General features: G+C 45.7%; 2 protein-coding genes across 2 annotated transcripts; both read left to right on the forward strand.

Moving 5' to 3' along the window:
* The first annotated feature begins 1,849 nt into the window (after window positions 1-1,849).
* Window positions 1,850-13,066, forward strand: LOC124702388 (ribosome biogenesis protein BMS1 homolog). Its single transcript, XM_047234529.1, has 18 exons — window positions 1,850-2,028; window positions 2,753-2,899; window positions 2,975-3,065; window positions 3,160-3,278; window positions 3,599-3,789; window positions 4,070-4,280; window positions 5,410-5,647; window positions 6,739-7,148; window positions 7,499-7,598; window positions 7,761-7,939; window positions 8,361-8,710; window positions 8,910-9,003; window positions 9,098-9,316; window positions 10,056-10,295; window positions 10,944-11,153; window positions 11,894-12,160; window positions 12,254-12,454; window positions 12,538-13,066. Exons 1-18 carry the CDS (start codon window positions 1,876-1,878, stop codon window positions 12,688-12,690), a joined length of 3,573 nt encoding a protein of 1,190 aa, XP_047090485.1. The 5' UTR covers window positions 1,850-1,875; the 3' UTR covers window positions 12,691-13,066.
* A 2,302-nt stretch (window positions 13,067-15,368) lies between these two features.
* On the forward strand, window positions 15,369-18,199 carry LOC124702389 (receptor-like protein kinase FERONIA). The gene has a single exon (XM_047234530.1). It carries the CDS (start codon window positions 15,494-15,496, stop codon window positions 18,179-18,181), a length of 2,688 nt encoding a protein of 895 aa, XP_047090486.1. The 5' UTR covers window positions 15,369-15,493; the 3' UTR covers window positions 18,182-18,199.
* The last annotated feature ends 9,718 nt before the right edge of the window (window positions 18,200-27,917 follow it).

The following is a 27,917-nucleotide window of genomic DNA, read 5'->3' on the forward strand; positions in this document are numbered from 1 at the left end:
AGGGCACTACATATTACAGACGAAGATACCAAGTAAAATCTAGATTTGGTTAACAGATGCCTAACCTATATATCTACAAAATCTTGATGGATGCATGTACATGAATTTGAGCTGAAGGAGTGACGCAGCAAATCACCGTCAGATTGTTACTCATCTAAAAGAATTGCACATCCTGAAATAACAACATACTAAAACGCGGAAGAAAACAGGTGTTTGACTATCAGGATTCACAACAGTATTCAATCGTTGCCGTCGGGGGAAGGTATATATCTTGCGAAATCGGAATAGAAAAATGCTGAAACTGGAGAAGGTCAAGAAGAATTAAACTGAGCAAGCTGATTCACCAATCAGTAGGTTAGTCGGACGCTGATATGCTGATCTTAACCGGCGCATATACTGTTGCCGAGGATGACGTGGATGGATCGGCTCAAATACATCAAGCTATTAAAAGGCAAGCAACGGTTGATGGGCTTCCTTCATCAGTCAAGCCCGGTTCAGTTTCTTCTCCATCATTGCCCCATTCAATTTCTCTTGGTGGAGAGCGGAAGCGATGGGTCGGCAAGGAGAGGATTAAAATCATACCCATGTCCGTAAAACAAAAGAGTTTGGTATACTACTACTAACATGAGATAATCATATAGTAATTATTTTGTTGTGCTGCGGTGGATGACGTGGTGGAGATGATGTGGAAGGCTTAAATGATATGGCAAGTTATGATTGGTCAGAGATGCTCGATGAGGTGGATAGGCTGCATGTAAAGAGAAATGGGATCACCTATTAAGAATAGAAAGATTCGTTACTTCGTTGCCAAATGTTTCTCGATCCAAGATTTGTGATATAGATAACTCTCATGATGCAGACCTCCACTCAAAATTATTCATCCTCCTACTTTTTTTTTGCTCTAATGCTGATTTTTGGTAAATTTTGTTTCTGTCACGTTTTCGAGGTCCCAAATATGCTTGTGATAATGATGAACTAGAAAAATATATCAACCTTAACGTTTTTTGAAGGTGAGCTAATAGACTTATTATTTGAGCGAAAATGATGCAACCTACAAACTTCAACCCTATGTACTTTCCTAAGCACCAGTTCAATTTACAAAATGTATGAAGACGACCAAATTGGTGGTTTCATTTGACAACCCCAGTAACATAAACGGGTTATAAGTTTTCTTTACAAGTTCATTTTTTACTAAGGATTCAACATCCATACTTGCACAAGGTAAATTAAAACAGGGTTGGTTGTTGCCTAACCGTGAGCTGTATCTTAGAGATTTTTTTTATATATTTTACAATCCCTTGCACATCTATTTTTACATTGAAACTAATTAACTATTCTATTTCTCTCTATGATGATTTGTGAAGGTTCTTACGATTGGCTTTAGTTGTGACCAAAGTCGCATCATGCAAAGGAACTGTTGGTGTTTGAGATCATTTGACAAGTATATAATGTTACAAAAATGATGTAATTTTATTTTGCGTTAGCTCTTTACAAGGGATTTTTACTCTACAAACAATATCACTGTTGCAAGAAGTGAAAGAACAACGTTTTAATATGAAAATATAGTATATCTTGTCTCTAATACACGGCCCATCACATAATCTACAAAGAGATCAATCTATTAAACTATCTGAATGTTGTTTCAGCCCACATCGGGGTTAACCGACCTCTGATGCGGCGCAACTCTAGTTTAGGCCCAAAAACTGCGTCGGCCCAGTCACGTGCTCACAATCGTCTGTACAGAACGAAGTTACTCGCAGCAGGCAGGCACCCAAAACCCTCGCCCCCCACTCTCCCTCCCGGCGGGCCATCAGCTACCGCCTCCCTCCGCCGCCGCAAAACCCCCACCAGCCAAGCAACCCCCAAACCCCCACCATGGCTCCGGCGGATGCCGGAGGCGGCGTAGAGCAGCCTCGCAAGGCGCATCGCGTGGCCAAGTCGGGCGCGAAGGCGCAGAAGAGGAAGGGCAAGGGCAAGGGCAAGGGCGCCGCCGGCGACGATGAAGGGGGCGAGAGGAAGAATCCCAAGGTACGAACGGGACCAGCTGCTTGTTTGTTTTCTCCCTGGTGTCGCATGAGCTTTCTCCGCACTTGGTTTGCTATCTGTGGACGAGCCTCCTGCCCGGGTGCTCCGTAGGAGCCTGGCACAGGACTAATGATTCAGTCAGTGCTTAGAGGTCTCATCGTTTCGTTACCGGGGATACGCGTGCTTCAGACGTGAACTACACATCTTGCTTACGACGAATGGAGTCCCATATTATCACAGTCCCTGTGTTGGCTGTGGAAGTTGATGTGTTAGTAATGCGGACATCTAATTCAGTTTATGCAGATTGGACTACTAGGTATTCTTAAAGCACTGTCTAGCCATAGAGCAAGCTGTTTGTGTTAAGTATTGTCTTGAGCACGTAGCGTAAACTGCAGAATTGTTGATGACCTTGGTCAAGCTCTGGTATTAGCTAGCTATTCAATGAAATTAGTACCACCTCCGCTCCATATTAGTCGACGCTGATTTACTACAAAAGTGTCGATTAATATGGAACAAAGGGAGTATCTATTTTGGTCCTTCGTGGTTGCAATATTTTGTGCTATCTACATGAGTTAGTTTATGGGATTATGGAACATCCGGTAGGTACAGAGTACAATTTATGCTCAAATACACTTTCACTATAAACTATTGTTTACCATTTCGTTAATCTCTTTCCTACCTAGTTTTGGAAGCCCTTGTTTAATTAGACTGCAATGCCTTCTCCCAGGCTTTTGCCTTCCGTTCAGCAACAAAGGCGAAGCGTCTACAATCTCGATCAGCGGAGATTGAACAACGCCGTCTCCATGTGCCAATCATGGACCGCTCAATTGGTGAACCACCTCCATTTGTTGTAGTAGTCCAAGGGCCTCCGCAGGTATGCTCTACCTCTCGCATGGAAATAATGCTTATGTACTGATCTCGGACCATTACCTGACCTCAAACTCATCAGGTTGGGAAGTCGCTGCTGATAAAGTGTCTAGTAAAGCACTACACTAAACAAAACTTGTCTGAAGTCCGTGGTCCCATCACGGTTGTATCAGGTTAATGAATCTTCTACATCTCTACACTAAAATCAGTGCATAATGTTCTTCGAATTAACCAGATTGTGAATATATATATATTTGTTAAACACAGGTAAAAGCAGGAGGGTACAGTTCTTGGAGTGTCCAAGTGATATCAATGGAATGATTGATGCCGCTAAAATAGCAGATCTTGCACTGCTGCTTATCGATGGTAGCTATGGATTTGAAATGGTATGTTGTCAAAGCTGTCATCCGTACAAATATTCCTATCTTAGTATGTAGGCCTAGTAAGTTGTTTAACAAACAATAGGACCGATGACATAAATATGCCCTTTTCCATTTAGATGCACCGAGCAGCATTTTTATTAATATGGATTTGACAAATGCCGCATCATTCTTTGCCCCTGGATAAAAAACCCCCATCTTACTTTGTAATTGATCTGGTGGCCTGATGGGGCATATAAAAGGATGGGACATTTTACCCAAGGTAATGGGGCATGTTTCTGACCATCATCGTACTAATGCTACAGTAATGAACCCTTTGTATGCAGGATACATTTGAGTTCCTTAATATCATGCAAGTCCATGGATTCCCCAAGGTGATGGGGGTGCTTACACATCTGGATCAATTTAAAGATGTAAAGAAACTTAGGAAAACTAAGCAGCGCCTTAAGCATCGGTTCTGGGCTGAGATAAAGGAGGGAGCAAAACTATTCTACTTGTCTGGTCTCATTCACGGAAAGTAAGTTCCTGTTTAATTGGTATTTCTTTCTTTAACTTGTAACCTGTAATTAATACCTGGAAATTTGGTCCATGCTCAGCTAATCAACTGCAATTCAATTTAAGCTATTTCGAGCCCAGTGCTCACCATATCATAAAGAAATTTACGCGTTGCCTTCTATATGCTGCAGCTTCATGTGCAGCTGCACATGTGTGTGTGTGTGTGTGTGCTTTGTAATGACAGATTTGCTACCATTTACGCATTTAGCATATGAGATCTATATAATATTTTTTCTTTGCAGGTACACAAAAAGAGAAGTCCATAATCTTGCAAGATTTATCTCTGTTATTAAGCCCATCCCTTTGAGTTGGAGAATGGCACATCCTTATTTATTAGCAGATAGATTTGAAGATGTAACCCCGCCAGAAAGTGTCCGCTTGAATAGGAAATGTGACAGAAAAATAACGCTATATGGTTACCTTCGTGGATGCAACATGAAAAGAGGGACCAAGGTAACATGAACATCTCTATTTTTTTCTCTCATCCTTGCTGAACTTGACATGAATTATGGGTTAACATAGTTATGCTAGCAAATGCAATTATACTTAAGAGCAGGCAGTGTTATCAACTTGTTTTACCTTTGCTCCATGAATCTGAATTAATAGATGAACTCATCAGCATAGTACATATTCAAACTTAGTTGAATGGCTCACAACTCAAGGTATAGAATATGATCTTATTTTGCAGTAAGCATGGATTCAATTTTGGTGGATCTGCAGAATCTCAAGATATCACTTTTTTTTTTTAACTTTGAGAATGACTAGATGAATGCATATCACTGATTTTATTAACTTACTAGACATTGCCTCAATCTGTTTCACCGCATAACTGTATACTTAAGCTTGTTTGTAGTTTATTTAGCGACCAGTGTAACCCAACTTCAGCACTAGTTGAATAATACACATAACAGCTTCGTTGAGGTTCTAGCCTTTTTCAAAGTCCAGCGGCCCCAATCCAAGCGCTCTATTTCATAATCTTTGTGCAGCACCAGATTTTTTTTGAACTCATGACGACCTGACCCGTGGTACACCTTCTACTGGGCATTATGCTATAACCAAGTTACTTCCGCGCGTGTGTGTACCATAGAGGCGTAGAAGTCAGCATGTACTCCACAATCCCCTTTAACTTTCAAGTGATGGTGATTCAAGTGGGCGAGTATTCTATGCAGTAGTTATAGGTTTCTAGCTAGAAAATGACATATTAGGTTACTTCGGTTGGTTGGGTGATGTCCTGTGCATTTCTGATTACCTTGCAGTATGACTACATGATGCCTAGATTGTAAATGATTTTGTAAAGATGAAAAACTATGGAAGTGCTCTTCAAAGGGACCAATACCTAACGACCAAATGCTATGTTCTAGGGTTGGAAATAAAAAATTCTAAGTGCTAGAACTTATCAACCAAAGCGCATACACAATTTGGAGGTGCATCAATATCCTGTCCCTAGCTTTAAAGGAAACTGAACTTTACTTTACCTCAGTAAGAAGGATGCATCTGACTGTTTGCTGTTCCTGTTCCTGCTTTCCGTTCATTTTCGTTATCCTGATTTTATGGATGCTAAGACATGCAACAATTTGTGCAGGTGCATATCACAGGAGCAGGTGATTTCAGCTTGTCTGGTGTAACAAGTTTGGCCGATCCTTGCCCTTTGCCATCAGCTGCAAAGAAGCGAGGACTACGTGACAAGGAGAAGCTGTTCTATGCACCTATGTCTGGTCTTGGGGATCTCCTGTACGACAAAGATGCAGTGTATATCAACATCAATGATCATCTTGTTCAGTTTTCAAACACTGATGACAACGATGCATCTAGAAAGAAAGGTACTGCAAACGGATTACACTATAAATACCTGACGTCGACCCCCTTCACTGTGTTGCTTGTTATTAAAGTTTCTTGAAGTATGCTTGTTCAGGATGAACATGCTTTGATTAACAAGGATGTTGGGAATGTAGGATGCATAGCTGGAAACTCAAACTTCTGATGTTGTGTTGCTGACCTGGTATTTTATTTGAATAAGGGCTTGACCTTTGAATGTTCCTTAGGCTGGATCATTGTTATGTGCTGGCAACAATCCAGCGGCTGCAGGATTAAGATTAGTTATTAGTTAGGCAGTTTAAATAGTTCAGATTACAAATTTTATTTGTCAAAGAATTAGTCAGTAGTTCTTCTTTTCTTATAAGTCAGACGTAATCAAAGTTGTATTATTGCCAGGCTAGTTATTCCGAAATTAAGCAATAAATAAAACACAAAACAGATCTAAGTCCCTGTCCCTTTCTTGTTCGTATCGTCTAGCAGCTCTGGGGCGCCGAGGCTACAGGCCCCAGCCTCCCATCGAGCACCCCTACGACTTAGATCAGGGTTGGGGCTACCCTATCCTCAAGTTTTACCAACCATAAACTGAGTCTGGTTGCTACAAATGGCTGCATGTTTCTGGAAAAAAATCTGAGTAGTGAAACTTTTGCTGGTGAACCAGTAATTTGCCTAAACAAGCGCTGTAGTATATTTATGGTTTTTGAACCATTCCATACCGGTGCAGAACATTGCTATTAGTTTTGCATTGATCTCTTGTAACTTGGTGCGTGCATCTAGAGAGGCAGTGCCATATGATTATTACTCCCTCCGTCCCATCAAAATCGTCTCAACTTTATCAAAATTTGGATGTATCTAGAGTTCTAGACACTAACTAGTAGGTAGATACATCCAAATTTTAACAAAGTTGAGACAGTTTTGGTGGGACGGAGGGAGTATAAAGCTTCTGAAAGCATGTTTACAAATGTCCACATGCGAATTAGATTATTCAAACTTCTTTTTGTCTCTATTACTTTTCTTACATATCACGTTTAAAAAAAGTTTTCTTACATATGCATGCCAATCTGATTGTTTGCTGGGCTGCTGACTTGTTATGCTACAGGGAAAGGCAATGATGTTGGCGTGGATCTAGTAAAAACTCTTCAGAACACCAAATATTCCCTTGATGAGAAGTTGGATCAAAGTTTTATCAATTACTTTGGCAGACGGCCGGCTGCACAATCCGAAGACAGTGTCATGACAGGCAATAACTCTTCAAGACAGAATGACCAGGGAGATAAGATTTTGGAGCAAGTAGGTGGTAGTAACATCAGTGCTGACACCTTGGAGAGGAATGAACACTCTTATTCTGAGTGCTCTAGTGATAGTGAAGGTGATGATGCTGATGACATTCAGCCAAGTGATCATGGTGTTGACTTGAGAGAAAAAGTGGAGTTTTGCAATGGAAGAATAAGGCGAAAAGCTGTATCAGCTAATTTTCAAGATGACAACGATGATGATGATAATGATGAGGTTTATTATTATTCCTTAGTATCAATGCATATCTTTCTCTCTTGTTTTGCTTATGCTCTTAGTTTATGTTCTTTCTACTTCTCATCATGGCTTTATGTTTACAAGAAATAGTTTTTAAACATGCATTGTTGCATTCATTTGTAAAATGTAACCCAGGAAACCTATAGCTTATAGGACCATAGGGTGGTATAGCTGTTCCTTACTTGGATCATCCAGGTTAGGAAATATGTATGATCAAGAGCGGAAGTGGCAATCTTCTTGGGCATGAAATAGTTATTTTAGTACCTATATGCACTACAGATTTTTAATTTGAAGCTTTACAAGTAGTTTAACCTTGATTTAACTTTTAGGGTTCCGATGAAGATGATGGTTATAATGAAGATTCAGGTGACGACCACCTATCTGAAGGTTCTTTATCATCAGATGGTAGTGGAGAAGCTCTTGATTCAGGTACCAATTTCACACATTCCTGGACATCTTACCACATGCCACCTAGTGAGCGTGCACATAGAGATTATATATGCTATTTTCCTTTCTGAACTAATTAATCCGGGAACAAGGAACTGGCAGTATTTTGTTTTGACGTCTTAATTCTAACCTTTGCTGTTTTAGATGATGAAGCTGAAAACACTTCGAAGTGGAAAAAATCCTTACTTGCTAGAACACTGTCCAAACGGAGTGCCAGTCTAATGCAACTTGTATATGGGAAACCTTCAACAGAGCTAGACAATGACAACAGCAAAGAAGATAGCTCGGATGAAGAATTTTTCATACCGAAAGGACAAAAGAAGGTAACTATGTATTGCATGCAGGATAATTTATTATTGACAACTTATCCTGTCTTCTCTAGGTTAAATGGTCCACTACCTTTGGTTTTCCAGCTTATTAGCTATGCCATGCCATTTGAGATTAATTGGTTAAGAAAAATGTCAGTAGAGAAGGGAGTTTATTAAAACCTGTTGCTCCTAATTATACTAGACCATCTGTATGCTGGAGGCAAAGAATATCCAAGTATCTAACTGCAGTTGTGTTATAGTTCCCCTTTTCATAATTTCTTAAAGGTACACAGTGCTAATATATGTTCATGCGAGCATTTTTTCCTTCGGTTTTGCGTGAAAGACTGTCTGAGAAGTTACTCTATGCATATAGTTTTGTACACCCTGCTACATTTATTGTTGGTGTGAGGCATTGACTTTGTTTTGCGATTCACAGCAAGCACAGAATGAATTACCAAGCTTTGATGATATCGATGCTGAAGATTACTCTAAATTTTTCAAATCGGAACTACGTGATTGGTCTAGTGGAGATCTCGTCGAGAGCATCCGGGACCGTTTTGTGACTGGAGATTGGTTAAAAGCTTCTCTAAGAGGACGTGAGATAGATGAAAACGGAGAGGGTGATGCAGAAATCGATGGTGATTTTGAAGATCTGGAAACTGGTGAGGTACACAAGAGCCAGGCCACTGAAAATGCAGGGAAGCCAGGTGTTCAAAAAGAAGATGAACTAAAAGTTGAAGAACTACGGCTCAAGAAGCTTGCTCTTAAAGCAAAATTTGATTCAGAATATCCTTAATACATGATGATCTTTTCCTTCTCTATTTCTCTTCTTATCTGCAGCTTCTGTTTGGCAACTTTTTTGCTTGCCTTTTAAACTGGGAAGGGTGTTTCTGTCGTTTTGTTACTTGAACTTGTTGGTTTTGTATTTCTTAGATTCAGAAGTGTATTACTGTTTTTCTCGTTGGATTCCTTGACTGAAAGCTACATATGATGGATCGGATCACTCCGGTGAGGAAGTTGATAATGATAAGAAGAAATCCAAAAGAGACCAGTCTGAAGGAGGGGGCTATTTTGACAAAGTATGCTCTAACAGTCCATGCTTGTTGCTTCATTGAAGCTTTTTTTTATTATCAGATTCCAAGTATTAATATCTCCGGTGTTGTACCTTTTCAGTTGAAGGAGGAAATTGAGCTACGCAAGCAAATGAATATATCTGAACTCAATGATCTAGATGAAGATACACGAGTAGAAATTGAAGGATTTAGGACTGGTACTTACGTCAGGTTAGAGGTACATGGTGTACCATTTGAGCTAGTTGAGCATTTTGATCCTTGCCACCCCATTCTTGTTGGAGGTATCGGCCTTGCTGAGGAGAACACTGGATATATGCAGGTGAGCCAATTTTTTTACTCCCCAGTTTTTCTAATCAGCAAGTTAAGGAATTGATTTACAATGTAAACATGTCATCAGTGCATATGCAAATTGTATAATTTTGGAATTGCCCAGTACTGTAAAGTACAAAAAAATGTTACATGGAGCTTCCGTCTTTGCATTATTTGGTGGGCCTAGATTATAATGGCCCAAATTAGTCATCGCTACAGTATTTGCTAGAATTAATACAGTTGTATAATGGGTACACTGCATTTCTCAGTTATTTGATTTATGAGAAAATATCCGGTGGAAACCAAGTTACGGTGAACACTCCATACAAAACGAGTAGCAGTTGAAAAATGTGGTATGGTAGGACAGGTTGTTCTATTCAGATACATAATTTCAAGTTCAAACGCATATTCATCTGGGAGATACAATAACATCAGCATGATTAGCGAGGTTTTACTGTTCACAACCTTTGCTTGAGAATTTTGAAGATTTCGAAACATAGTTCCACACGATGTCGATTGGTTTCAACCACATATGTTCCCTAGATTTTTTATGTTGCTTAATGAACACAACCGAATTTTCAAATATAAAGAGTTTGTTATAGCAACTAACACATAATTGCATGGGTCCATGGGTTTTTCATATTATAGCTGTTTCTGAATATTATAACGATTCATGTGATTATTCTAATTTTCTATCATGTTGCCATTGGTCCACAATTTCACATATACCGTGTTTGTCATTGATACAGGTTAGCTTGAAGCGCCACAGGTGGCATAGGAAGGTGCTGAAGACAAAAGATCCGATCGTTGTCTCTATTGGTTGGAGACGTTTCCAAACCTCACCTGTTTATGCAATAGAGGATCGCAACGGACGGCACCGTATGCTCAAGTACACACCTGAGCATATGCATTGCTTTGCTATGTTTTGGGGGCCACTTGCTCCACCAAAAAGCGGTGTACTAGCAGTCCAGAGTCTTTCCAGCAATAAGGTACATTCAGTGATGAGTTCACACCAGTCCATAGGTGTTAGTTGTAAATAAGAGAAAAAGACCATTTCATTTCCTCATACTAGTGTATTAGTTAATGTGTTAGATTCTTTATTCTCCACCGTCTAATAGAAAGCCCCCTCACATGGTGATGTGGCCATCCAATGCCTGTTTTAGGGATTTTTAAAAATATAGTACCTCTGTCCATAAAAGGAGGTCTTAGATTTTTCAAAATTTGGATGTATGTAGACACTAGTGTATAAATGCATCCAAGTTTAGACAAATCTAAGACATCCTTTTATGGATGGAGGGAGTATTTAAATGCCATTAAAGTAGCCAGGAGTGGGCATCTTTCTACTGGATGTGTTTGTTCGATAAAATTGAAGTCGACAATTAATGAGTTTGAAAAGTAGGGCATATTAAGTACTCCCTCCGATCTGTAAAAAGTGCCAGGTCTTTAGTTCAAATTTGGATTAAATTGAACTAAAGCCCCAACACTTATTATTGATTGGAGGGAGTATCATTTTAATGTGCATCTTTGAATGTCATACTGCGCTGCTTAATACTTGGTTGCAGTTTCATTCTATGTTTAGCAGGTGTATCAGTATATTCACTAATACGCTTCTGAACGATGCTTGTGCTTTCGCCCAGGTACCATTTAGAATAACTGCAACTGGCTGGGTTCAGGAATTCAACAATAGTGCCCGAATTATGAAGAAGATCAAGCTCACAGGCGCACCATGCAAGATATTTAAGAAAACTGCACTGATTAAGGGGATGTTCACATCTGAGTTAGAGATTGCTAGGTTTGAAGGTGCAGCCATTCGGACAGTAAGTGGAATTCGAGGACAAGTTAAAAAGGTAATACAATAAAGGACTTGCTTGAATAAGTGCTGCAGTAATTTATAACTTCTTAAGACTCGATGAATCTAATATTTTATGCGTGCTCATTTTCTCAACAATTTTATGTCGTTGCAACATCTTTATAAATTTGCAGTAAATGAGAAGTGCACATTTATAATTTAGAAGTAAACGAATGACTAGATCGTATCTAGCCTTTCAGGGATTCCAATTGAAGTAGACAGCTCTGGAGACCCTTGGAAAATATGAGCAAACATTAAAAACACTTTTCAGTAAAAACACACACTACAATCTGTTTCATACTCCCAATTATTGTTTTTGAAAGCTTGAGAAATGTTTGGCAACGCCAAGGGGCAGGTTGGAGCAGTATTTGCTCCACACTTTTTTAATCCTTCTCTTGTACATACACGTAAAATTGAGTTACTTGTAGTAACAGATGAGCACAAGTGCACAAGTGGAAATGTGGAAGGCTAAAAAGTGTACAAATCTTGTACTTGAATTCAACCTGGAGTAGCATATAATATTTGATGGGTACTGCTAATTAGACTATAGTATGTGTCCTGGAATTTGGTAAGCTAGCACCTTCAGGACTAAGGGCTACATAAAGTATTATTTGTAAGCAAACTGATAAATAATAAAAAGGGAAAGGACATGTTGTATGTAGGCCCCCCTCGATGTACTGTGGGTTGCTAGTTGAACATAATCTTATAGATTACTCACAAAACAATCTTCAATTACAGGCAGCAAAGATTGAACCTGGAGATGTCCTAAGGAGAAAAGGAGAAAATACAGACGGTATTGCGAGGTGCACATTTGAGGACAAAGTTCTTATGAGTGACATTGTCTTCATGCGTGCTTGGGTCAATGTTGAAGTTCCCACCTACTGTAATCTTGTGACCACTTCTCTCCAACCCCGAGATGAGATGTGGCAAGGTATGAGAACAGTGGCTGAGTTGCGGAGGGCGAACAACATACCTATTCCACACAACAAGGACTCTGTTTACAAGGTTCTGTGCCTTAATTTGGTTTTCAAGAATTCTTGCTGCTCTTGATGTATTCTTTTTTACCAACTCTCACATGTTGGCATGTCCATTTAGCAGGATATTGAGCGGAAAGTGCGGAAGTTCAACTCTATAGAGGTCCCTAAAAAACTGCAAGCAATACTTCCTTTTACTTCTAAGCCGAAGGATAGACCTAAGAGTAAGAAGCCAACCACGGATAGGATCCCAGTAATCATGGATACTGACGAGAAGAAGAGGAATGCAGCTATTCAACAGTTGAAGCAAATAAAGCATGAAAAGGTGACATGTTTATGTCCACATTAGCATATTCTAACTGCAGTTTTAATTGTGCTTAACGCTTATTATCCGCTTGACTTGTTCAGATGAGGAAAGAGAAAATTAAGCGTGGGCTGCAGAAGAAAGCACACGAGGCACAGAAAGCCAAGACCGATCTGGTGACCAAGAAGCGACAGAGGGAAGACAGGCGTGAGCGATACAGGGAAGAAGATAAGAAGCAGAAACGTGCCCGAAGATAAGTGGAACGATTCAGTGTGCAAGGGATGGTACGCACGTGGTACCATGAGACACACCTACTTGAGGGTACGCTTTTTTCCAAGGTATGTACTCAGCTGACACGGTTAGCAGCAGACGACTTGAAGAACAGGCTAGCACCAAATCTGGTTTGGGATGCATAATATGATGGTGTTGATCACTAGCAGGAGAAAAAAAAACGAGGAAATGGTACTAATTATGTCTACATTTGAGCAAGTGACGCTATTTAGCATAGAAGTTTGTACCGCTGTATTATGTTGAACTGTAACGTTGAGGGACAGAACAGTCGGCCAATTTTGGTTCCTAAGTTTTTCCCAACTGTGGGTATACGTGATAAACTGACAGGGATTTGCCGTTGACTGCGTGTCTGTGCCAGCATATGGTCAGTTGAGAAGAAGTTTCTAGTACCCTACAAAGTAGAGGGCTCCTATTTCCTCCCGTCCCAGTTCTTGGCTGATCCTTTGCTCAAAGCAGCACTCAACGGAGTAGTTTTTTTTTCTTCCGCTGAGAGATTACATTGGGGCGTATACAGACGGGCACCATGTCTGTCACGTTTCGTTCTACGTGGTGTGCACGTGCGAATTCAGTCAAGTACGCAAACCTAGTTGGATCAAGCCATTGTAAATGCACAGTACGTTTCCTACCTCGCAAGCACTTAATTGCCCGGCCACGTGGCACATGGAACTTCGGGCTTAACATGATCACATCGACAGATGAAAGCTGCGTCTTGAGTTCAATGCAGTGATGTGTACTGCACGTAGCAGCTCTTGCTGATGCGTCTCCGTTTAGTAATAATCTAAAAACGCTTCGATTAGTTAATTGGGCGCCACAACAGGACGGGGTTTGCCTGCGCCCGCAGTCGTGCGACCATCCGTGCGCCCGACCGTTCATGTTGCATCACACGGTTCCGGTTTTAGATCCCCACCTAACCCTTTTCTAGTACGAAGTGAACACAGATACTACGACTGTATCATCGTCTCCGCGACCGTATCATTCGTCTAATCGTCTTCATTGGTCTTCCTCGCGGCGGTAGCTGCTGTCTCCCTTGTATTCTCTATCTCAGAGTCCGTGATTTCCACATCGTTCCTCACGGCGACGGGAGGCATGGAGGAGTCAGCGGCGAAGCAATAGCCTCTGCCCAACCTCCATAAGAATTACAATACTACAAATTAGTGGACTGAGCAATGATCTTCATGGACAAATGAATGTGCGCCGGCCGCGTGTGAGAGGTAGCCTCCCGCGGCGGGAGAAACAAGGGCGGTGTCCCTAATTAGTAATTAATCATCTTCGTCCGCAATAAGCAGGCTTAACGATTTGCAGAGATGGCATGTGCTTACGCTTGTAGGACCTTACCCAGTCTTATGCATCCTCATAATCAATGGCGTTTTGTGAACAAATTATCTCCACGGTCCTGAACACCGCCGCGAAGAAACTCAGCTAGTAGCCGAGTACTGCAGTTACGCCTGGCCAGAATGTCGAGGAAAGAAAGGAGAGCGTGAGCGAGATGGTAGGAGCTGCCGCAAAAAAGGCCGAGGAGACCACAAACGCCGAGGGAGAGAATACAGGGGAGACGACCGCCGCCGCCGCAAGGAAAACTAATGGAGACGAACGATACGCCCGCGGAGATGATGATACGCTTGTACTTGTATTTTTTTCGTAGTAAAAAAGGGGCAGGTGGGAAACTAAAAACGGAACCGTGTGATGTAGAATGGACGGCCGGGCGCACGGATGGTCGCACGACTGCGGGCGCAGACAAGCCCCATCCGCCACAACAATACAGCTCCATTTGCCAATCCAGATAGATAGAGGCGCCGGCGCCGCGCAGGTCAAAGCGACCCGGCCCTCTTCTTCTTCTCCTGAGACGGTGCGCGTCACGATCCCCTAACTCCGCTGCATGTTAGCGGGCCCCACGCGGTCGCCGCGTCGCCTTTGTGGACGGCCCTGATTGCGCCGACCCATAACCACAGCTGGTGGGACCGCGTGCTGGCTCACAGCTTGCATTTGGCAGCAGCAGCCAGCTCTGGCTGGCCATCCGCGTTTCTCCACCAGTGACCCCCCGCCGCAGCCTCTGACTTGTGGGCCCGCACGCAGTCGCTAACAACACACGAATCTATGGACTGTCCACATTACCTTGCCCGACCTCACACAATCCCGCGTCGTCTTCGGCTGGCAACGCTCAATGACAAGAGGGACCCACGTCTCTCCCACCGCACATGGCCACGGTTCCCACCACCGCGTCACGGAAAAAAGCCCGGCGGAAACGGGATAAAAAATGGAATACCGGAACGGGACGCGCTGAGTGCCGAGAGCGACAGTGCGAGCTGTCCTCCACCTCCCACCACCATCACCACACCGCGCGCGGCACACGTCTGTTACACTGCCGTGCGGGGCCCGTCCTCTTCGCGGCCCCACCCCGCAGCGAGACACGGGCAGTCTTCATCCGTGACGCGCGCACGCCACCGCGGCGGTAAAGAAGCAAAGCAAGCGCAGTAGACTGTAGAGCTGAGCGGAGTAGGTCGCCGTTGCCGTTGCTCCCCACTTAATGCCGCGGCCGTACTCCCGATAACCTCTGCTCTCTCCCCCATTTCTTCCTTCCTTAACGCCACCCTCCACCGTCGTGGCCGCCACTTTCCCCTCCTCACCTCAAATCTCGCCTCCGCCGCCACCCGCAGCGCGCCGCTCTTCTCGCCCGCGCGCAAATCCGGCCCCAGATCGGCGCCGGGCGGCCCGTTTGATGGGCGATCTGTAACCCGCGACCAAACGCGAGCTACATCCGACACGCACACCATGAGAGGAGCCCCGAGATGCGCGCTCCTCCTCCTCCTCCTGTCCGCCGCAGCAGTCCTCCCCGCGGCGTGGGCGCAGGGCGGAGGTAGCAACTCCACCGCGCCCGCGCCCTCGGGCGCCCCCTTCGTGCCGCGCGACGACATCCTGCTCGACTGCGGCGCCACGGGCACGGGGAACGACACGGACGGGCGGCGCTGGGACGGCGACGCGGGGTCCAAGTACGCGCCGGGGAACCTCGGCTCCGCCACGGCGGCCGCGCAGGACCCCTCGGTGCCGCAGACGCCATACCTCACCGCGCGCCTCTCCTCCGCCCCCTTCACCTACTCCTTCCCGCTCGGCCCGGGCCGCAAGTTCCTCCGCCTCCACTTCTACCCAACCAACTACTCCTCCTCCCACGACGCCGCCGACGCGCGCTTCTCCGTCACCGTCCCCTCGGCCAAACTCACCCTGCTCGCCAACTTCAGCGCCTACCAGACCGCCACGGCGCTGAACTACGCCTACCTCGTCCGCGAGTTCTCCGTCAACGTCACCGGCCCCACCCTCGACCTCGCCTTCACCCCGGAGAAATCCCACCCGAGCGCCTACGCCTTCGTCAACGGCATCGAGGTGGTCTCCTCGCCGGACCTCTTCGGCGTCGCCACCCCCGAGCTCGTCACGGGGGACGGCAACAACCAGCCCTTCCCCATCGAATCCCCCACCGCGCTGCAGACCATGTACCGCCTCAACGTCGGCGGGCAGGCCATCTCCCCCTCCCGGGACTCGGGCGGGTTCCGCTCCTGGGACGACGACACGCCCTACATCTACGGGGCCGGCGCCGGCGTCTCCTACCAGAACGACGACAACGTCACCATCTCCTACCCCGACGCCGTGCCGCTGTACACGGCGCCCACCGACGTCTACGCCACCGCGCGCTCCATGGGGCCCGACCCAAACGTCAACCTCGCCTACAACCTCACCTGGATCATGCAGGTGGACGCCGGGTTCATGTACCTCCTCAGGCTCCACTTCTGCGAGATCCAGTACCCCATCACCAAGCCCAACCAGCGGGTCTTTGACATCTTCATCAACAACCAGACCGCCATGCAGGGCGCCGATGTCATCCAGTGGGCCAGCCCCAATGGGATTGGCAGCCCCGTGTACAAGGACTACGTGGTCAACACTTTCGGCTCCGGGCCTGTGGATTTCTGGGTGGCGCTCCATCCGGATCAGACCAGCAAGCCGCAGTTCTACAATGCTATTCTCAATGGGTTGGAGCTGTTCAAGCTGCAGCTTGTCAACGGGAGCCTCGTGGGGCTCAACCCTGTCCCGGTTGTCGAGCCGTTGATGGGTGCCAGACCAGCCAAGAAGAAGTCGCTGGTCGGGCCTGTTGTCGGCGGAGTGCTTGCTGCTTTGGCCGTGCTTGCGCTTGGGTATTGCTGCTTCATCTGCAAGCGCCGGAGGAAAGCGGCCAAGGCTGCTGGCATGAGTGATGGGCATTCGGGTTGGCTGCCGTTGTCGCTGTATGGCAACTCGCACACTTCAAGCTCGGCCAAGTCGCACGCCACGGGGAGCTACGCTTCATCCTTGCCATCCAACCTGTGCCGCCATTTCTCTTTCGCGGAGATCAAGGCTGCCACGAAGAACTTTGATGAGTCACGGATCCTTGGTGTCGGCGGGTTCGGCAAAGTTTACAACGGAGAGATTGATGGGGGCACGACCAAGGTGGCTATCAAGCGTGGCAACCCCTTGTCTGAGCAGGGCATACATGAGTTCCAGACTGAGATTGAGATGCTGTCGAAGCTCCGCCACCGTCATCTCGTGTCGCTGATTGGGTACTGCGAGGAGAAGAATGAGATGATCCTCGTCTATGACTACATGGCTCATGGAACTCTGCGTGAGCACCTCTACAAGACCCAGAATGCACCGCTCAGCTGGAGGCAGCGTTTGGAGATCTGCATTGGCGCAGCTCGTGGGCTTCACTACCTGCACACCGGCGCAAAGCACACCATTATCCACCGTGATGTGAAGACGACCAACATCCTCCTGGATGAGAAGTGGGTCGCCAAGGTTTCGGATTTTGGGCTGTCCAAGACCGGGCCATCAATGGATCACACACATGTGAGCACAGTTGTCAAGGGCAGTTTCGGTTACCTGGATCCTGAGTACTTCCGCAGGCAGCAGCTCACCGAGAAATCTGATGTCTATTCGTTTGGTGTTGTGCTGTTTGAGGTCCTGTGTGCTCGGCCTGCTTTGAACCCTACTCTTGCAAAGGAAGAAGTTAGCTTGGCAGAATGGGCGCTGCACTGCCAGAAGAAGGGGATTCTCGATCAGATTGTTGATCCCTACCTAAAGGGCAAAATTGTCCCACAGTGCTTCAAGAAGTTTGCTGAGACAGCCGAGAAGTGTGTCGCCGACAATGGCATTGAGCGGCCTTCGATGGGAGATGTGCTCTGGAACTTGGAGTTTGCCCTTCAGATGCAGGAAAGCGCAGAGGAGAGCGGAAGCATTGGCTGTGGGATGTCAGATGAGGGCACTCCCCTCGTGATGGTCGGAAAGAAGGATCCCAATGACCCGTCGATCGATTCAAGCACCACTACGACCACAACCACTTCCATAAGCATGGGTGACCAAAGCGTGGCGAGCATCGACTCTGACGGGCTGACACCTAGCGCCGTCTTCTCGCAGATCATGAACCCCAAGGGCCGGTGAGGTAAAAGCTGGATCATCTTGTCATCCTCTGGTCCTAATTTATTCATTCAGCATATTTCCACGAGCTTGTGCTCTTGCTGCCTCGCAAGTTATGTTTTGGAAGTCAGAGAATTGTTTCATATTAGATATTTCTGTCTTGCCTTGGTTTTTATTTTTCTCTCCAGCGTTGTAATGACTCTATATGCTTATTGGCTTGTATTGTACCACCACTGCTACGTGCTATTGACCCAACACGTAAAACTGTATGAGAAAGTGATGTGCACGACCTGCTCCCTCTTTGTCATGTCAATTTTCAAATCCTGGTGATTGGCACTGGATCGTCTTTTTATTATTCCCAGAGCAAGATATTCTGCCTTTTGACAGAACAAATATGTAGAACTAGATGGGGACATTGACACTTGGCGTTGTAGAGGTGTGCCATCATGTTTCAAGAAAGCTCTTGCGCTATCATGTACACCATGCTGTTTTGATGTTGACTGTTGCACCAGCCAATGCTCGTGCATATGCTGGTGCTATGCTATGCTCAACTGTTGTTCTATCAGTTCTTTGCAATTCCATTATCTGGGCGCTTATTGCCGGTTTAATTACAGCTGTGTAAGCATGTTAGTGTGTCTGGTTCCAGATGTTATCCTGATTATTTTTCTCTGCTATACATGTCTGCTCATCCAACTGCCTGTCTTCCCTATGTTTATCATTATTTTGCTTACAGCTTGTGTACATCTGAATAAAGAGTGGAATCGAATAAATCTATCTCCCAGCTGTTCAGTTGGAAGAACGAGCACTTGGATATGATTGCAGTGTTCAGGCGGAGAAATGGAGAATTCGTCGTGTTTCGTTTCATCATTTTTGGGAAATCTCCCAGTTAACGGACGCCACTGTTTCATTGTTTCGTTTTGCTTACGTTTTGGGAAGCACCGATCGACGGTGCTGCTAAACCCCAAATCATGTGGCTGGGTTGTGCTGATACGTGTGTGCTAGTCTTTTACTACACGTCAGTTACCTTTCTTGCCGGACTGTGATTATCTTTTTTGAGAGCAGGAGCCACGAACAAAACAACCATATCCAGCTATCAGCGAGCACAAGTTGTGCCACAAACCACGAGACGTGTCACCCAGTATCTCTCGTTTCGTGGGTGCCAACGACATTCTGGTTGCCAACTTGTCGTACCTGCTATCCAGCTCGATCTCGTCTTTCTTGCAAGGAATCAGTCCTGTTCACATGGAGGACAGGAAGGGCGTTGCCTGGGTCATGAATTCCTTTTTTTTTTTGAAACAGTAGGTGGTATATTATTAGAGTAACACGTGACGGGTACAATATGCATACAGACCTTTACAATACCTGCCCTACAGAACCTAGTATTTGAAGATAAGGCCTGCAACTTTACAAAGAACACCCTAGAACAAAAGGTGGAAAAGCAATCAGGTCCTGGAGCACCACCGTTGTCGGTCACCGGCATCCTCGAAGCGTCGCCGCCAAGGAATGGAGAGAAGGTGCTCGAAATCTTCCGTCCGACGAGAACCCACCCCCACTAGCAACCTCCTCGCCGCCGGGAACTAATCACTTGGCTGCGAGGAGGCGTCGAGCTCCAGTAGGGACAGGGAGATGCCTCCGTCTTGGAGGCAGAGAAATAGTCGTCGCATCGGCTGCAGATTGCAGCGGCTATGGTGCCAGCTGCGTGTTTGCGCTTGTAGAGAAACCACCGGAGATAGAGCTGGCGTCTCCCAGCTCCGCGGTTGATGCATATACGACACCGTCTCCAGTGCATAGCAGCAGCACCGCCGCTGTCCTCGCTCTCGCCTCCACGGCCGACCGAGAGGAACAACATCAGTGCTCTGCTACTGCACCAGAAGCAGCGCAGATAAGGCCACCCAGCAGCAGTCGACGCAGATCTAGCGTGGCTGTGTTCCTCCTCGCCTCCACGGCCTGTCAGGAGCTCGCTCACACCAATGGTCGCCAGCAGGAGCGCTTTCCCCCCCTCGCCTCCAAGGCCGGCCAGGGAAAGACGCCTCCCGCCGCAGCCGCTCTGCAGAAGGTGGTTCACCGCCACTTCTTTATTGGACTGAGCGTCAGTCCTCTTCTCCACTCCCTCCTCCGACCACCGGAGAAAAAGAGAGAGAAGGAAGAACCCTAGATCGGACGAGATCTAGGCGGCCAGATCTCCTCCACCGCTCGCACTACTGGGCATCAAGCCCCCTACCGGCAAAAAGCCGCTAACCCTAGCTACTCTATGTACTCCGGCACCTCCCCTCCACCCATCTCGATCGGCGGCGCCGGCGAGATCGGCTTTGGTTCGGCCCGACGCCATCGAGGAGGCTCTCAGCTCCTATAGACTGGAGAGAGAACGAAAGGGAGGGGGGGAATGAGGCCGCTCCCGGACTGCACTGATGGCGACGCTTGGGTCATGAATTCCTCAAGACATCAACCGCGTGCCCCCTGATCGCGCGATACGATATGTGACATACATGCATCTCCAGCGGCGCGACGCGCGTCCGTTTGCGTCCGCGCGGACCGGAAATGCATCTGCACCCTGCTCCAGCAGGCGACGCATCGTGTCCGGGGAGTCGCAGCGACGCAAACGCGACGCAAAAATGCGACACGTTTGTCGCTCCGCGGACGCTGCGCGGCGCGCCTAGCGTCCGCTCGCTTTCCCCACGGGCCCGCCTGACAGCGACCCTGGTCCTATCGGCCTCGAATTAAACCACATCAAGCGCGCGAATGTCAACCGCCGGAGTGGCAACCGCGTCGATCAACCTGCCAACCGCCGGCATGGAGCGCCGAACCGCCGCGGAAGAGCAGCCGCCGACCTCTTCGTTTTACGCGCCGCCATTAATCCTCGTAGTATATAACCTCTCCAACACCGGCACGCCATGAGCGACTACACCCTATCGTCCGACTCCGAGAGCGAGGGTAAGCCGCCGGGATGGCGGCACTGGTGGGAAACAGACGCCACGCCAAGCGACCCGGGCTCCACGCCAAGTGACCCTGCGTCCACTCCGAGTGAGGAGGAGGAGGACGAAGGCGGCAATGCCAACGACGGCCAGGAGGTGGATGGAGGCGCCGCTGGCAGCGACGACGAGGACGAGGAGGAGGAGGAGGAGGACTCCGACGCCAGGTTCGACCGGCTGGAGGCGCAGGAGGCGGCGAACGACGAGGCGGCGGCAAGGAAGGAGGCTAGGGCCCGGGCAAGGGCGCTGGCGCGGGTGGCGCGTCGTCGTCGTCCGTTCAACGAGGACACTGAGTCCGACTCCAACTCCTCAACGGACGCGTCGTCCTCCAGTTCCTCTTCTGACGAGGATTTGACAAACAAGAGACGCAGGAGTGAAGACGACGAGGCAGGGCCTTCTAACAAGAAGGCCAAAAATTAGTTTTAGTTTATATGTTTTTAAATTTGTTCTTGTTTGTATGTTAAATATGTTTGAACCTATTCGGTTGAAGTATCTGGTGAATTGCTTAGGCTATAATCTATTCGATTGGAGCAACATTACATCATCCAGTACTACTTTTTCGCGTTAAACTTGCTCATTCAACAAAAATGAAAAAAGGAGCAGAAAAAAAACAGTTTCATTCCCAAAATACGTCGGACCGCTGGGTGGTGTCAACACCCGGATTTTTAAGTCCAGATGCCTATTATGCCGTACATCGCAATCCCAGGAATATTGTTGTTGCGAGACATAACAGTTGAATATCATAGAGTCATCATTTATTACAACACATAATCGTCTTACAAAGGTAGATCACATGATCCAATATTACAATAGTAGTTGATCTATCGATCAACGAACATCACAAATAGCGGAAGCGAAGTAGTAGTGGCTATCTAATCCACAGGCCAACGCTTGACGTCAGGAGCGGTCCTAGTTGTCGTAGACGTCCTGCTGTCCATCTTCCTCGTACTGTTGTTCACCTTCATAGTCTGGCCATTTGAATAGCCAGGGACAAAGCCATGAGTACTTTTAAAGTACTCGCAAACTAATACTAGTGTAAGTACTATAAACTATAGTAAGGGGGTGCTAAGCTCTAAGTTTATTTGCATAAAGCCAAGTTTATTTCATAAACATTTAGAAAAGACTCTTCATTTGCTAAACTAACTCAAGTGGGAACATTAGTGTCATTCCCACAACTCTGTTATGATTCAATTCAAAATCACCATTCACCTTTCAAATTCAAGTCACAAGTATGTCACATTTTTGAAAATGGTCCGATGACGGAACAATGATGGCCTTCCCAACCGTCCATAACCGTGGACACGGCTATTCGAATAGTTCTACACTCGCAGAGGTCGTACACTTGTGCCACAATATTTGCAATAATCCGTCGTGGTTAATCGGCCCTGATTTACCATACTCCGTATGCGGACTACCAACCATAACCTTTCACTTACATACTCTAGTATAGGCACCTCTCCCCATGAGCTTGGCCTCCCGGTGAAAACCGCAGTCAACCCGGGAACTGCACAGGGCTTGGGCCGGACATTCACCTCATTCCACGTCATATCGTATTGTTTTGTTTGTTGTAGAGGCAGCCCTCGGCCTAACCCCGATGACGCTTGTTTAGAGGGAACCCATACTAAAGCACATAAATTTCTAGTTAAGCCCTTACCCATATCGGGTATTGTGGGGGTACTTTCAAATTGGAATGGTATCGCATCCGAACCCAACCATCAGTTTTTGTAAAATTCACCAAGTCATTCACCAGTCATATTCACCTTCAAAATCTTTCAATAGAATGAATCATCATTCCAAGGTTTTTCAAAGTCATTCATTTCACATGATCCCATCTAGAGTAGTCAATTCTATTTGTTTAGCACTAGCAACTAGTCAGGAGGGGTGCTAACTAGCTTGTCTTGCTCTAGGCTAACTTTGATGCTCTTGTTCTACTCTATATCTAAACCAAGTGAATCATGAATCAAAAAGGTAAACTTTGATAAACAAAATTTAGAAAAGCTTGTAAAGTAAAAACTTGGGATAGGAGCCTTAAGCATAAAGTAAAAATGTTGGTGCCTTGCTCTTGTAGAGCTTTGCACAAGGGAACCTTGCAAGAGTGTTAGCTTGCCTTGATTGGTGTATTGATCAAAGTTTTCTCGGCTCTTCCTCCCGGTAGAATACCTCCTCCTCTTGATAGTCTCCGGTACTAGCGTCTAAAAACGAATACGAGGATACAATCACCAAACAATACTTAAGTACTCTTAATTAGCCTTAATGGCTCACTCAAATGATCTAGCATCACTACTTAACATTTATTCTCAAATTATGTTAGGGTTTCTTTATTTAACATTAGGAAAATAATTTCCTCTCATTGAAAATTGGAAGTAGGGTTTATCTTTGGTTTGGAGAAATAATTTCCTCTCATTGAATTCTTCTTAAGATTTAATTTCTCTCATGAATAATAGATGACCTAGGTTGACCAAAGTCAACCTCTTCATACTTATCATTTGAGAAAATGATTTAAATGAGGTTCCATACCTCATGCAATTTAATACTAACAAGGTAGTGATTTAATGCCACCAAATAATTCCTTATGAGATTATTAGACCATGGTCACTACCTCATGTTGAATTATTTGAGAACAAGATTTAAATGAGAGGAATACCTCTCATATGATTTAACACATGATTGTAACTAATTTAGTAAAAAACTACTATTGAGGTGATTCAATATTCTCAAACAACCAGGGATGATCCCATGTTGACCAAGGTCAACACTTCACACTTAGTATTTGAGAAAAGGGATTTAAATGAGATTCATCATCTCATGTGATTTAAATAACTAGTGCAATTTAAAAACTATGTTGGTTTAAATTCTACAAGTGAGCAAGTATGAACCTATGCAGTAGAGGTCAACAAATTACTTCATAGCACTTGTGAGAATGATTTAAATGAGGTGCTACACCTCATAGATTTAAATTCTAAAATTTGAAATAGTTTGAATGGGCTAGTATTGACTACATAGCCAATATTTTGATTCTAGCCCATGATCATGTACAGAACCCATATCATATTTTTACATAGTAAATTAGGGTTTGTTAAATGTGAATTATTGCAATTGGATTTACTTCAAAATTCAAAGTGGTTGATTTTTAGGATTTACTTGAATACATAAAAGTCTCTGTTTTGTCATTTTTGCTATTCAAAATCTACATAACATATGAGGTTGAATCCAGTGGGGTTGGTTAGGGCAAAACATAAGCTTTCTGAATATATAAAATTTACTAAATTTGGTTCAGTAGATTTTAAACTATTCAAATTTGAATTCAGCATCAGCAGGGAATTTGAATTAACCAAAATTTGGTTTTTGAATTATTGGGCTTGGCGGGAACGCGAAATGGGCTACACAGAAATAACGGACTGGGCCGGCCCAAGCAGTGTGACTCGCACACGCGGCCGCCCGACGGCGTGGGCTCCACCGGCCGGGGACCCTTTAAACGCCGAAACGGTACTCGGCACGGGCGCCGTTAGATTAGAGTTGAATCGGGCGGTGGAGGTTCGTCGTCCACGTCGGGGAGGAGGCTGCCGCGCCGGCGAGGTAGGGGCCGGAGGGCGCGCTAGGTCGCCGGCGGTCGAGGGAGGGGTCGAGGCGTCGTTGGCGAGGGTGAATAGGCGCCCGGTACGGTGGCGGAGCTTGGGGCGGCGTGGATCAACGGATTGATCCGCGGTGGGCTTGCGGGTCTCCGGCGAGAAATTGGAGCTCACTGTGGAGTAATCCGTGGGGAGAAGCGGTGGAGGAGATCGAGGAGAGGGAGTGGAGCAGGAATGGTGTGGGAAAGGAAGGGCGAGGTGGTCTCTATTTATAGGACGGGAGGTGACCGTGAGGTGCTGTGGAGGTCGACGGTGGCGCCGGCGATTCAGGACGCGAAGGGGCAAGGCGATGGGGGCGTCGTGTAGGCGTCGGCTAGGGGAAGCTATCGCGCGTGAAGGGACGGCCGGGGAGGACAAGGGCGTGCGGTATCATCGCCGTCCTTGCGGTACCGGCGCGGCGCAGGTGCGATCATGGCGACGGCTAGGGAGTTCCCGCGTGCCGGCCGAGCATGTCTCATCGCGTAGCTGGTGGTGTGGTGATGCTCGTTGCGTAAATAGGGGCTTAGGGGAGGACGGAGGTGATCGGGCGAGCGTGCGCTCTATCGTGTCCGCGAGACGTGCTCATGCGCGCTCCGGCACGACCGTGCGTGGTGATCACGTCGAGTTAGGGCTGTGGAGGTTTCCTTTTGTCCGGAGACCTTGTCTAGCTTGTTCAGTAGAGTGTAGGGAAGTCAGGTTGGCAAGGTGTGATGGGTAGGGGAGGACCAGGGAGAAAATGAGTGGAGGTGGCCGGCATGGTGCACGGCAAGCATCTTGTAGGCCTTCCTCCATGCCTTTAATCGATGGTGCAAGTACTGGGAGGGATGCAGGGAAGGTACTAGGATGTGATGATCACAACTCAAAAGAGGTTTAGGCAAAAATCCGGTGGGTAAAAGGATGTATGTCCAAACTAATATGATGCCTGCCATGTGTTCGATTAAATGGCCGCATGAAATTTTGTTTGGATTTTTGCAATTATTTTTGGTGGAGCTCACTTATATAATTAGAGAGAAAGAATGGTGGTGGTGGTGTCCATTTTGGTGAAGATTTGTAAAGTTTCAAAAAGTGAGTCATCTTCACATAGATTCAAAGTCTCCACTTGTCCCTGTCTTTCTGGTCAACCTAGTCAACTTCAGCAGGGATGGTCAACATGGAAGTTGTTGACCTTGACATGGTCTTGGATGACATGGTCATAGTTGACTAAGTTTGGTTTGAGAGTTGAGAAATACAGAGTGGTAAAGTGGGGAACATTTTATAAAGTGACAAAATGACCATTATCACATGTAAGATGAAATCTTGATTTCCTTTGATTTGATTCTTGATCCAATGATGCAATTGTGTTAGTTTATCATATTGAAGTATTTTAGAAGCAAGGAAGCAAGCAATTATGGCCTTGGTGAAGGATTTGCATTTTGGCATATGGTGTATGTGGGTAAAAATGGAAAATACTTCACCATTTGAATTCTCTCTATTGGATTTGACTTTGGTTGACTCTAAGGTGGTTCTTATGAGTTTAGAAACATTTTAAGAGCATTGAACCCAACTCATTTGGTCTTGCTCAAAGATTTGCAAATTTGGCCTTAATACATAAGGGATGAGGTGTTAAATTTTAATAAACTTGTAAAGGGTTTATCTTGCTTCACTTGGACATGGGTTAGGGTCCATTTAGTGTTATGTTAGGTTTAGAGAGGGTCTCCCATCATTTAGTCAAGGTTTAGAGACCTAGGTCAATGTTTGGTGAAATGCCTATGTGTCACATATGCTTTTATGCATATGTGGTATTTTATTTTTAATTTGACTTGGTTTGACCCAATTTGTTTTGTTGAATGTTGAAATGATATATGGAGGTGATCCAACCATTCACAACAAGTCCTAGGGTCAATTTTCTTAAAATCACAATTTGCTATTTTTGCTCTCATATGCCTCTATGGCATTTTTAATTTCTTTTTAATCTTTTTGGTTTCAACCTAGAAATGATTTAAGAAGTACTATATAAGGTTTATAAAGCTTTTCCAATCCTTTAAGTAAAGTGGAAAGGTCTAGGGTAAATGTTGATAATGGTAGCCATAGGCACATATGCCTTTTCCTTATTTAATTTCCTTTTATTTTATTTTCACTAGAAGGATGAGAAGAGGGGTGAGTCTTTAGGGTTTAAGATTATTTCAAATACTAATAACAAGCAATCATGGCAATTGCACAAGAATTTTGCAAGATTATTATGTATCAATCTTAATTCAATAAAAGTTTTTGTTGGTTCCAAAATTTGGAACTATGGAATTTGTTTATTTTGTTTTTAAATTTTTGGGATGTTACAAACCCTTCCCCCTTAAACAAATCTCGTCCCGAGATTTTAAGAAAAGTTAGGTTCCTAAGAGAGATTGAGCATTTTATTTACAGGAAGACATACTTGGCATGGTCTGTGGTGCTTCCCGAGCTTCAGATGGCGATCATGTGGTAGAGGCGGCCGTTGTTGTTGTTCTGGTTCCTTCTACCTGCGAAGCGACGCTGTTGTTGAGCAGGTGCTGCGGTATTGGCGGCAATCCTGGCAAGCTTCTTGGGGCACTCATTGGAGTAGTGGCCCACAACTCCACATTCATAGCAGTTGACGGTGGACTTGTCTTTGGGGTTGATAGGGGTAGCATTGCTTCCAGTCCTTGGGGCAGTATTGGGGTTGTTGTTGGTTCCATTGTTGTTGTTGCTGTTGCTGTTGGGGTTGTTGTTGTTGTTGTGGTTGTTGTTGTTGTTGTTGTTGTTGTTGTTGCCTCCGGGCTTCGGGGGTCCTCCGTTGTTGTTGGGGTAGTTGGGGCGATAATTCTGAGCAGGGGGCTTGTTGTATCTTGGGGTGAATCCTCCAGAGGAGTTATTGCGGTACTTCTGGGTATGGTGGGGTCCATTCTGATTCATCATTCTGCGCTTGCGGTTCTCATTGGCCTGATGCGCCTTTCCTTCCATCTCGTATGGCTGAGTCTACGAGAGCTTCTAAGTCGGCGAACGGAATGTTCACTAACACAGCTTTGCATCTCGTCATGCGATCCGTTCAGAAATCTTTCCTTCCTCTTCTCGTTGGTGTCGGTCTCATCCGGGGCGTACCTTGACAGAGTGAGAAATCTGTCGCGGTATTCCACCACGGACATCCTTCCTTGCTTGAGTTCACGGAACTCGTCTCTCATTTTCTTGATCAGT

The sequence above is a fragment of the Lolium rigidum genome, chromosome 3, assembly GCF_022539505.1.
Source record: "Lolium rigidum isolate FL_2022 chromosome 3, APGP_CSIRO_Lrig_0.1, whole genome shotgun sequence".
Taxonomy (NCBI): domain Eukaryota; kingdom Viridiplantae; phylum Streptophyta; class Magnoliopsida; order Poales; family Poaceae; genus Lolium; species Lolium rigidum.

What these genes read in the sequence shown, in the direction of transcription:
- LOC124702388 (XM_047234529.1), top strand. Translation starts at nt 1,876, where the DNA reads ATGGCTCCGGCGGATGCCGGAGGCGGCGTAGAGCAGCCTCGCAAGGCG. An exon ending in ACATGAAAAGAGGGACCAAG is followed by an intron (nt 4,281 to 5,409) that starts GTAACATGAACA and finishes CAATTTGTGCAG; the next exon opens with GTGCATATCACAGGAGCAGG. An exon ending in ACAAGGACTCTGTTTACAAG is followed by an intron (nt 12,161 to 12,253) that starts GTTCTGTGCCTT and finishes TCCATTTAGCAG; the next exon opens with GATATTGAGCGGAAAGTGCG.
- LOC124702389 (XM_047234530.1), top strand. Translation starts at nt 15,494, where the DNA reads ATGAGAGGAGCCCCGAGATGCGCGCTCCTCCTCCTCCTCCTGTCCGCC.